The sequence below is a fragment of the Toxotes jaculatrix genome, chromosome 14, assembly GCF_017976425.1.
Source record: "Toxotes jaculatrix isolate fToxJac2 chromosome 14, fToxJac2.pri, whole genome shotgun sequence".
NCBI classification, from domain to species: Eukaryota; Metazoa; Chordata; class Actinopteri; family Toxotidae; genus Toxotes; species Toxotes jaculatrix.
In genome coordinates this window covers 1,708,222-1,720,716 of record NC_054407.1, presented here as the reverse complement: position 1 = coordinate 1,720,716, position 12,495 = coordinate 1,708,222, and the positions used below count along the sequence as shown (strand labels likewise).

General features: G+C 40.8%; 1 protein-coding gene across 1 annotated transcript; it reads left to right on the top strand.

Moving 5' to 3' along the window:
* Positions 1-5,470: 5,470 nt before the first annotated feature.
* On the top strand, positions 5,471-10,854 carry LOC121192874 (C-C chemokine receptor type 3-like). Its single transcript, XM_041054820.1, has 2 exons — positions 5,471-5,584; positions 8,678-10,854. Exon 2 carries the CDS (start codon positions 8,692-8,694, stop codon positions 9,778-9,780), a length of 1,089 nt encoding a protein of 362 aa, XP_040910754.1. The 5' UTR covers positions 5,471-5,584; positions 8,678-8,691; the 3' UTR covers positions 9,781-10,854.
* The last annotated feature ends 1,641 nt before the right edge of the window (positions 10,855-12,495 follow it).

Genomic DNA, 12,495 nt, shown 5'->3' with positions numbered 1-12,495 from the left:
TTTTTTTCTTTTTGAATCAGTTTCCTTTCAAAACTTGTGAAAAATGTGGAAACTCTGAACCACAGGTCCAAACCAAAGCCTATCAACCTTTATCAAGGAGTATTTTGCCTTCTGGGATAATCACTTATGTTCCAGCTATAGCTATCAATCAATACAATTTTCTGGCAGTGAGAGAGAGAGAGAGAGAGAGAGAATGTGTATGTGTGCGTGCAGGGCAAACAGCAGGATGAATCATACTGCAGGACACAAAAATGTGGTTTTACTAACTTAATTTACCACAACTCTGAACTTCCTGTGCAGATGCAGCTAGAGGAAGTGCACCCACACAGAACGTATGCTTGTGACCATGTTTTATTACATAAAAATACATAAAATCATGTCTTACTTCCTGTGACCATGTTTTCAAAAAGCGGTGGTGTTGTAGGGTTCAAACTCTCGATGTGTTGGACTCAGAGTTCACAGTTTCTCTCTTTGCAAGTTTGCAAAACAAAAAGGTGTGCAAAAAACAAGATGTCTCGTAAAGAAATAATATTATCAAGAAACGCCTCACCAAAGTTCAATGCAGTGCATCAAATCATCGGTCTACACCTGCAGGAAAAAAAGAAAACAAATCTCTGTATCATGTTTACACCTTTTCTGATTTGACACGAGCTTGGATTTATCAGTTCTTCAAAAGCTGTAAGTTAAGTACAGCTTACTCATGGATCACTGACAAGACATTTTATGGTGAACCCCGAATATAAGATTGATTTCTTAGAGATGTGGTGAAAAAGGTTGTTCAAATTTTGGTTTTAGACTTAAAAAAAATGCAGGTTATTGAAAGAATCATCATGACCGGTTTGTGATTATTACCTGGGATCATTTCTGGTCTAAGGTAGAAGGAGATGAGTCGTAGAGCTCTTGTTACATGCAAATGATTCTGCAAAAAGTTCGAAGTTAATAACTTTTATTATTAACTATGTTATTAACATTGACCCCAAGGAGGTCCTCGGCCTGATTTGACGTGATTTGGCCCCTCAGACCATTTCTACGAAGAAGGGATCCTTATGCTCCACAGATTTATCAACCACCCTTTGAATGTGAACAGATCATCATGAATGTGAAAGCAGTTTTTTTATTATTCCACACTGTGACGCATCATCATTCCTACATGTCCTCACCTAAAAAACAGCCCTGTGGGTCGTCTGTGCAAGCAGCGTGTTATGATCCACACACTTCCAATAGCCCACAGCCTGGCTGTAACACATGAGCCAGATGACTAACATGAGCTAACAGCATCAGAAACGCAGCAGGCTAATGTGACTACTCGATCAGACTTGGCATCATTAGCAATGAGCACCTCAAACCCGAGCAGACAGACTCGACCCGTGTCATAAACTGCTCTAACTCTAACAGTGTTGTTCCCACGAAACTTGTCAGACTGTACTCAGCTGAGTCCACGGCAGGGCTGGGCGCCCCCAAACAACCTGTCCTGCTGTATCTCCCCGGAATAACACTGCTGTTTGTTTCCTCTTTGAAACCAGAAGTCATCATTTTGTCTTTCCACCATGACTGTTCCACAGCCTTAACTTGTGTTATTGTTATTGTAACCGTGACAACGGAAATCCTCTCCCCTTAATGAAGAACATAAAACGTGTTTTGAACCCACACCACAATTTTTTCCTAAACATAGCCAAGTCACTGTTGCACTTACATTTAACCAAACCGTGACCATTCCATCAGCATTAACCCTGTGTTTGTACTGTAACTATGTCAGTGACGGTTCAGTCTGCCTGTCTATGTAGGTTTGGCCTGTAGTGTTGGTCGCCACGGTAACCGAGCTCACAGTGAACCTTAGTGAGATGACAAATCCTGCTCTGTGAGACAGGCCCCTGCACATGTGACCTGTGTTTACACCCACTGTGTGTTCCTAGGGTCAGGACGAAACAAAGTGAAGCAGGATTCAGTTATTCTGCCCCTCACTTGTGGAATAAACTTCTGGAACACCTGAGGTCAGCCCAAACACTCAGTTTATTGAAGTCAGGCCTGAAAACACACTTGTTTACTGAAGCATTCTCTTAAATTGTCTTAAACTGCACTCTTCTTGTTTAATTATTTTACTATTTTCTATTTTTTCTATTTTATTCTATTATTTATAATTTTAATGTTATATGATTTGCTTTTATTCTATGATTTTAAAGTAATCTGTAAAGCACTATGAAATACCTTGTGCACGAATGGTGCTAGATAAATAAACCTTGCCTTGCCTTATACACATTGGATTAGCACCATGACAACAATCCTCATCTCCAGTTCCAGGAAAGGTGAGAGTGGTGAGATGTAGGCCATTATAGACCATCAGAAGGAATCAGGGCTGCTGACCAGCTGCTCAGTCACAGCCTCCAACACAAATACCTCATAAGTAGCCAAAATCTCTCCCTCTCTGAGGGATATTAGGTTAACAGATACAGTTTATTGGAGGAGGGGACAGAGCCTTAGATTGTAATCTATAACTGTTAATTAAGGGGAAATCTTCCAGATTGTTATGACTGTGCAGGGGTGCAACAAGGTTAACGAGACCTGACCCACATGCAGGACTCAGAGACTAGCAAGTGCAGTGTTTAGTTTTTATTGCAGAGAAATGAGATGGAGCAGGCGAAAGCAGGTTTCCAGAGATGATGACCAGATGAGTTTGACAGTGGCGTGTGGACAGGTGATCCTACAGGAACAGGATACAAGCAAGGTGAGCACAAAAATGTTCGGCAGGAATGAAAAACTAAGGTAAGGAATTTTTCTACAGCTTCATGAGCCAACGTGTCTACAGTGGACGTGGTTAGACGAACTGGCGAAGACAGGCTTACAACATGAAGTGAAGATGGGTGGGCTGATTGCTGATTCAGAACAGCTGTGTCAGTGACTGGCAGGAGAGAGCCAAACACACACACACACACACACACACACACACACACCACAGACCAAACAGACAATCGGGGACAAACAACACACACAAGGCAGGGAACATAAAGGACACAAAGGGAGAAGGAGGGAAACCCAAACTAGCCCTTATAACACAAATGATTGCATGCCATTAAAAAAAAAAAACCCAAAGCAGAGCTACAAGCAGTGAACAGATGACTCTTTGTGAGGGCAACCACAAACTGGCTAATGCTTAGTCACTGCATTTGTTCTTTCTTCATTTCACAGTTTGCAAGTGCATCTGAACTGCCCCGCAACAACACAGTGCAGTGGTTAACGGTTAAGTTTCTTTCCCAGTATAGTTTCTGTTGTAAATTGACATTTTTAAGATAAAAAAAAACTGTAATTGGTGATTAAGTTTGATTAAAAGATGATATTGGGTTCGACTGTTTATCTTTAATGGTTAGATTTAGACATTCTCACATAAATTGTGGTTCATTGTGCTTGTGTGGGAAGATGTGATGTTTCAGAAACTGAATGTCAAAGTAAAATTCTTTCAAAGGAAATGAGCTGGTGTTTAACACCTTTTTTTTTTTTTTTCAAAGGTGTCAGTTCCAGGAAGGAAATTTATAAAATTAAATTTCATGTAAATAATTTTGTCACGAACTTTAGATTTTTTTAGTGTATCTCCAACCTTGCAGTGTGTGAGCGCGTGTCTGTGTTAATGAGTTCAGTTAAATTAGTTTCCAATAAATCAGCTGCCGTACCATTTTTCCTATTGTCTCATGTCATAGTGACCCATTCAGTAATAACTCAGCTAATGCATTGAACCAGCAGACAGGTGTCATCTGTGGCATGTTAACTGATCAGGCGCACCTGGATCAGTGCTGTTTATTTCTTTTTATACACACACATTTGTTCGGAGACCTTTTGCTAATAACATCTGATGTATAAATAGGATCAATCCCTCCCTCACACATGTAGCTTCAGTTCAGCTCAGCCACCCCACACATGGCTCTCAGTTTTACATAAAATGTCCCATTTCGGTGTCTTTGTTCATCATCTGGGATGTGAAAACATCAGAATTCCACACAGTCGGAGAAAAGGAAGAGTAGGAAGGAAGAGTCCGGCGTCATGGCTAAGTTATGAAATCTGAGGCCGGACCCGGGAGCTGAGAGTGTGGGAGAGGTCCACGCTGCCCTGCATCCAGGTATTGTGCTGCCCTCTGTTATCCTTATCACAGTTAGTTGGGTGGTTCAGTCATTGTAGGACAAGACCCATTATCACACCTACGGGCAATTTAGAGTCACCATTTAAGCTAATCTGCGTGTGGACTGTGAGAGGAAGCTGGAGAACCTGGAGGGAACCCATGCAAGAAGGGAGAACAAACAGACTCCACACAGAAAACTGGTCGGTCCTGGCCGGTGGATTCAGACCCAGAACCTTCTTGCTGTGAGGTCACATGCACTCACTTGCGGTAACACACGCGCTAACTCATTCTAGTTTCCTGTGCACATCAAGGAATCTTTGCAGCAGTGGGTGTTGAGCAGAATGGAAATGGAAATACCTGAGGTGGCATACCTGACACATGGGGGGGGGGGGGGGGGGGCATGGAGGGATCTTCCTCTTCCTCTTCCAGACACTCCTCCAAAGACTAGCTGGTGGTGAGGTGAGGTGGCCTGAGTCCAGGGCACCTGGTCCTTCAGGCCCCTGCCTTCTGATTTGTGTTTTGTTTTTGTTTTTTGTTTTTTTTTTGTTTTTTTTTGTTTTTTTGGAAGCTTATGTGTAACAATGATTTTGTGCACAGCTGTGCTTTTTCCACTGCTTTGTTTCAAGGACAGGATGAGCTGCAAGTCTGGGGTTGTACAGATTGTTGTACAGATTGTAGCCATGATAATTTAGGTCCTGTAAATCCTGTAAAGTGCTTCTTTTAACCCGAAACCACAATTTTACAGCTGGATGGAGATTCAGGCTGTACTAAACCTTTCTGGTTTCTAGTGTGCAGGAAAGAGAACTGAAATACCAAGATGGTGGTAAAGAGGAAGAATCAAGGAAATTGCAATAGATAAGATCTGAATCATTTTAATCAAGAAATTTGCAACACTTCCCAGTACTGTAATATCTCATGTTTCTATGTTTTAAGAACGTGGAGCTTTATTGTTTCAGTATTAATTGTCTTACACTGAGCTTCACTGTGTCCCGGCTCCCAGTCTCTCTTTAAGACTTCAGTGTGAGTCCCTTCAGAATTACAGCATGTATCATGTCCTTTGTTAAACAGCTTAAAACTTGGCTGCAAATACCAACACTGATCAGCTGAAATGCTAAACAGTCAGTTCTGCGAACAAACAGTGTCTGTTCTCAGGTTGTAAGCTGTGTTTTCTGAAAAATCCATTTCCAGTAGTAAAGATGCAAGTTCAATCTTATTTTGCAGTGTGTTAGCCACACATGACAAATGTTTTTCAAGAGCTGTAAATAAGTCAACAGTATAGAGCCAATTAAAAAAAAAAAAAAAAAAAATAGAAATCAGCAGAACCCCACACATCCTTCAGCCTGTCTTTCTATTGTAGGACTGCCCCCTTCTCACTAAAACGTTTGAGCTGCAGTCAGCTGAAGGCAAATGCTCCTGACTCTCTCAGTGCTTCCCTCTGCACTGCTCTCCCATCTACAGCACACCTGATCAGCTCCACTGGTGAGTTCAGTTGTTTGTTTTCCATTCATATGTATTTAACACATAATGTGTTTTTTTTTTTTTTTTGTTTTTTTTTTTATGAGATGCAAATGTGCATATTTTGCTGGCTGATTCTTATCTGAAACTGAGGTATTCATGATTCATCAGATGCACGGTGCAGCTGACCGTCTCTTTAAATGTGGGTTTTCACCTAAACAGAGACAGAGCGCTGGTGGTAAGCTGAACTTTCAGCTTCATACAAAATACTAGTTTGCTGCAGCGATAAGACATAAGCCTGATTCAAACTAAGTGTATCAGCTGATGTGAAGCTCCAGTGGCAGTCGACATAGACGTGTGGTTCATTATAAATCATTTAAAATACTGAGAGCATTTTTACTGTAAAACTTATTTCTGGTAATTTCTTCTGCTTGTTAATAATGATATTGTATGTGCATTTGCTACTGATAATGTATAGATGAAGGATAATCAAAATTTAAAGGGCGACCAGACACAGTTGATGTGTGTGAAAATTTGGAACATCATTTAAAAAAAAAAAAAAATCAACAACTATTTACACTTTTTTAATAAAAAGCAAAACTAAACTATATCTGAAGTAAAAACCATATTCTTTATTTATCTGCTGATAGGTATATAAATATAAATATAAATAAAAGATTTGATTTCTTATCTCAAAGAGATAAAAAAAAAAAATGACTGTATTGTGGATTATCCACGTTTACAGGTGCGTTGATACGGTGTGAAAATTCACAGTTTGTTAAAGCGTTTGATCCAGATGATAACCAGTGACGGTGATGCAAGACTTTGAGGGACAGGAAATGAGCCTGCGTCTCCTTTAGTAAGCTTTCACAGTGACACACAGGGCAGATGAATTACAATGGACCTGTGCAAGAACACATCAAATATATAGTCAGGCAGGAATAAATCAAAATTCCATCTACTTTGCAACTTATAAATTCACTGAGAGCTTCACTGAGATTATAGATTCACTGAGAACACACACAAAAAAAAACCCCAACACAATCTCATTGTGTGCTGATAGAAATGACCTCTGACATAAATATTTTAAATGAATATACAAGATCAAACAAGTGTGCGAGAATAGAAACTCACAACTTTCTGAGGGCTTCAGAGTGAAAAGAGGTCTGAATGTGAGCTCTACATTGCTCTTACTCCACCGTATACAGCAGACAGGAAACTGAAGAACTACTTCCTGTTTCCTGTAACTGCTTGGTACAGACTTTAAAGGGAGACGTGGTGCAACTCACACCAGAGTTTAAAAGGGTGGAAAATTATACTGTAAACCAATTCATTCTAGTGGAACCACAAGGGTCCACACAAGTGTTCCACACGGAATCCAACTGTGATGGACTTTGACAGTGCAAATTTGCGCTGTTGACCAATGGCAAGTTTTCTGGAGAGTCAGAGTAAAGGAATCTTTATCAGTGTTGCACAGTTCACTTTTATTTAACATCCTGTCTGCGTAAAAACCTCAATGGTTTACATGCAGCCATGATGGCACAAATATGTCTTTAGAATAAACTTTATTTAACAAGCTATCAGGTAAAAATCAGATTAACCATCAGATTTTTAATGACAATAAATAGAATTTGGAGCTTTTGATTTCACAGTACTCTGATCAGATGCAGATACAGAAATTGTACAAATAATAGGAGGAGATTTGCCAGCTAAGGTTAATTCATTGATTAATATACTAAGTTCTGCAGGAAAAAAAAATATCTGACCTCTGACAAGCAGGCATTAGCTTAGTGCAGTACTGGTACTGGCCTGTGACACAAAAATTAAGGAACTGATTATTATCAATGAAGAAAAGCAACAGAAACAAAAAGTGGACGTGGTTTCTGTTCATCAAACTAAGATTTGAACTTGAAGTAATTCACTACAGGCTGCAAACTACACTATTATGTTTAAAGTGGTTGCATTTATCCCAGTTTCAACACCACATCAGCACCAAACACTGGGGTATTTCCAAAAACCGCACTGACCTCTGCTGCAGTTAGCACGGTCCATAAACTCGCACAGTGGTCTCAATGACCAATGATGTGTGAGTGGGCACAGTGTTGGAAATACTGGCTATAAACATTGTCATTCAGGACACACAGTGTCTGCTTTTATATAAACGCTACATAAAGACATAAAGGTAATGTTATATACAAAAGTTTTTCTTGTGACCCATGTCCTGTGTTTGTGGGAAATTCCCACTTTATAGACACCGTCTGTCACAAACTCCCACAAACACTTATAAAGACGCTCTAATTATCTGCTGAGTTGGTGGTTTGATACACCCACAGAACCACAATACTCACAGAGTATGCCTTTTAAGTTAAAAGACGTCGAAAATATCAAACTCAGCTGTGGTTGGCTGATGATTAGTTATTTGTGGGATGTATTTCACGCTGGTTGAGAGAGTCCGGATTTTTTCAAATTGCTGCAGTGAGCAGTTTCTCTTCTCTGTTTCAAAACACTCTGCCAGAAAATATCAGTGCAACGTTCATGAATCACTGACTTAACCAGTCAGTCATCACAACACTACTGTTTGTCTTTGAAAGCAGTTACTCTGAGGGGCTCTATGTTCCCCATGTAACAGCTGCTCTTCCTTATTTCTATGAACGCCCCACCCATGACACGTACTTCAGCAATACAAGATAGAAAGAAACGTTTCCAGCTTGTCGCGCTAATGCAATCGCACCTGTGCGCGTCACATCCGAGCACCTGCAAAGGAGCTTACGTTCCGAAAGCTTGAAATATTTAACGAAGAGAGCGTGACAAACCACATCTTCAGTCTTCTGCTCTTCATCCCTTTGTGTTAACCAGTGTGTTCATTCTCTACAGCGGTGAGCTGAGTTGGAGCTACTGTAGATCAAACACCAGAAACAGGTGTTTATCAGAATCTGGATGCAAAGAGTGACAGCAGCTCATTAAAGTCAAAGAAAATAAAAGGTTCTGACTTAATAGATCCAGATGGCAAATTGTTTTAATGGGTTTGTTTCCTAATGAACTTATGCTACATGTTACCAAGCAAGTTTATATTTGAAGTCCAGACTAACATGGCTCTTTAACCTCTGTGTGCCGCAGGACAAACTCCAGCCATGAGCACTGAGGAAGACCAGTATGTGCTCTTCATGGAAATGTATAACGAAAATGCTTCAATTGACCCAACCTACTTGAACACTGACGCTGTCAAGCTCTGTACGAAGGACGCTGTCAACCGTTTTGGAGCAAATGTCATCCCAGTTTTCTACTATGTCAACTTCCTCCTGAGTTACCTCGGTAACGGGCTTGTCCTCTTCATTATCTACAAATATGAGAAGCTCAACACGGTGACAAACATCTTCCTCCTGAATCTCGTCCTCTCCAACATTCTCTTTGCCACCAGTCTCCCCTTCTGGGCCACATACCATCTGTCTGAGTGGATTTTTGGCAGCGCTCTGTGTAAGATTGTCAGCAGCGCCTACTTCATCGGCTTCTACAGCTCCATCCTCTTCCTCACGCTCATGACATTTGACCGATACCTTGCAGTGGTGCATGCGGTGGCAGCTGCCAAGAGCAGGAAAAGGGCGTACGCCATCATCGCATCGGTGGCGGTTTGGTGCATCAGTGTTGTGGCGAGTGTGAAAGAGCTGGTTCTCCAAAACGTGTGGGAGAATCCGTCCAGTGGACTGATGTGTGAGGAGTCCGGGTATAATGAGAGCACCATGGAGCGCTGGCGTCTGGTCAGTTATTACCAACAATTCCTGCTCTTCTTCCTCCTCCCTCTGTTCATGGTAATGTACTGCTACATCAGCATCACTGTCCGCATCCTGTCCACCCGCATGAGGGAGAAGTGCCGCGCCATCAAGCTTATATTTGTCATCATCCTCACCTTCTTCGTCTGCTGGACGCCGTACAACATCGTCATCCTCCTCCAAGCTATCCAGATCTCCAGCCCCAGCCAGAGCAGTGACCAGTGTTCTGACTCAGACAGCTTGGACTATGCCCTGTACATGACCCGCAACATAGCCTACATGTATTGTTGCATCAGTCCTGTGTTTTATACATTTTTGGGGAAGAAGTTCCAGAGCCACTTCAGAAGGCTGCTGGCGAAGAAGATCCCATGTCTGAAGAGACACATCAGCCTCAGCTCCCAGAGCACCAGAACCACTTCACAGAGGACGCCACATTCTGCTTATGAGTACTAGACAGAGACATGCACATGCACACACACACACACACACATGCACACAATGTAAGAAATGATACTCTTTGGTATAAATAACAGCAACAGGTTATTAGTATTTAGAAACATATATTATCAGCATTTCCTGAAAAAAATGAGAGTGTGCCGTTTTTTTTTTACTTCCTGTCAGACTCATCTACACTGCAAAAGCTCCCAATCAGGTCATCGAGTGGAGATGTTTGTCAGTTTCATGTCCCCTTAACTTCTCGTGCTCAAATTTCAAGCTTTTGTTATACTGTGTGAAAGCATATATTGTATTTTATGTTCAAATTTGAAAAAAGGTTTCATTAGAAAATGTTGTTACACTTTGTAGCTATATACTGCGACTGTATATAACTACAAAGTGAATCTGCTGTTGATCATGTGTAGATATACTGTGGACACGATTATGTCATGTGAAGACAGGGTCACCAGACGTGCAGCGCTGGTAGTTCCCTGGGCCCCTGAGACCTGGTTTGTCTCTCTGCAGCCTAACAGTGTCTCTCCGTCCCATTAAGTCCTTTTATTTTTGAAAAACAGCTTCAGTGCCCTGCTTTGACAGGCAGAAACAGCAGGCAGCACTGCAGTTTTTAGTGAGCATTACTTAAACTCCTGCCACCTAACAGGTTGTGTCCAAGAACTCTTAATGGCACGTGACAGTTGTGGCAGACCCTCCGGCAGCAAAGTGAAAGATATAGACAAGATTCTGTTGTTAAATGTCCCTTTTCTTGAGGAACGTTAAGTAGCCCTATCTTTCCACGTTCTGCTTGATGATTTCATGCACCCGCTTCAGACCTGCTCTTGGTCTGGTTTTTCATTCTTGTTGAATTCAATGTATATACATATATATATATATGCATATATATATATATATGCATATATATATATATATATATATGCATATATATATATATGCATATATATATATATATATATGCATATATATATATATATGCAGAGATGTAATGTATCTTGTCCCATCTTGTCTAAGTGCTTTAAAATGAAACGTGCCTTAACCTTCCAATAAATATGACCATTAAACTGTTCCCCTATGAAATCTGTCCTAATATGGAAACTCTTTCATTTTTCTGATTCTCGCTCTAACTACAGTTGTGTTTCTGCAGGATTGGACCAATGGTTAGATCGCTTCCCTTTTCTGACAGAACATCTGGAGCGGTTTCCTGTCAGCTAAGCACATTTCTCTGGTGAATCAGGACAATCAGGTCTGAAGAAACAGTGTGAAAATAAGTGTGTGTGGGCATTGCAGTAATGACACAAGCAGTGTGAGTCACATAAACTGTTTCTTTAAACAGCTTAACAACAGCTTTGAAAGTGCTGTGATAACGCACACTGACAACACTAAACTAGCAGTTTTTGTTTCTATGTCACGTTTAAAGGACTGCTCCAATAATTTAGGCTCATATACTGCTGTCCATACAGTTGGAATATAAATATATTTTACCTCTTCTCATGAAGTGATTGTGACAATGTGATTTATTCTTGATAGATAAAGTGTATATCTTCTCAAAACTTTATTGATCAGTCTCTTCCAATGTGATTACTGATGTGTAGAAATAGGAATAAAAAGAGGAATGTGTCTGAAAACAAACTAATTCCAACTTTATGGGCAACAGTGTACTACCATAAAATTAAGGAGTCTCAGATTTAAAGATGTCCTGCCCTTTAGTCCCTAGTTATGGGTCAAGCTCCAAAAACCCTGCATCCTACATGTCCCATAATGTAGATGGATAGTGTCTTTTTTTAGCCTCTTAGCTAAAATAACCCTGTTGACATCATTATGAGATCATCTGGGTTATTTTTCTTAGATATGTCAAATCTTCTCCAGAGACACAGAAGACACTAATCCTCATGTGATACTGAAGAGACGCCCCCTCTGTGGGGCCAGCTCCTGCAGCATTAGGAATCGTGATCAGGCCGGACTGGGGAAACAGGCATGCTGATCCCAGACTTACATACCCGAAAAATATGATATCATTTCCTGTCACACGGTCCTGCACAATATTAACAAAATACCCCCTTCAACGGTGGTGACAAAACAAACCAGGACACACTGTTAGACTGAGCTGTTTCCTCTGCATCCAAAAATCTGTTACTAACATCTGAGGCTAATCCCTGAAAACTAGTGCTGTACATCACCATTTTAAAAATATCTGGATTTGATAAATATAAAAGTCTGGGTAATATTCAATATCAAGCGGCCAAAGGAAGTACAACCGACTGCAGCTGGCAGAGTGAGTTGAACAGGGCACATCTCAGTTCCATTAACTGAATACACAGTTCCCTTACGTGTGTCCTTACGTGTGTCTCTTACTTGCATCTTAGCACCCCCCAGAAAAAAAAAAAATGTGAGGGCAGAGGAAACATGTTTTCAGTAGTAGTAGTAGTAGTAGTACTCAGATCAAGACATTAATACAGTGTGTTCATGTTACTCGTTGCTCAGAGGTTAAATTCACATGAACGATACATTTTGTTAAACAGATGAAAAATATTAAAACATGGTTTCACATAGATACCCAGCACCCCTTGGTAGCTGCAGTGAATCTGATCTGCTTCCTTGTGAGGTGCTGCCACGGGGCCCAACAACCACCAAGAACCTGGAGAAAAGGTTCAGGATGATTCCTGCATATTTATTTTCATTTTATGCTTTATGTGCCTGCCAGTGTTTTTTTTGTTTTTT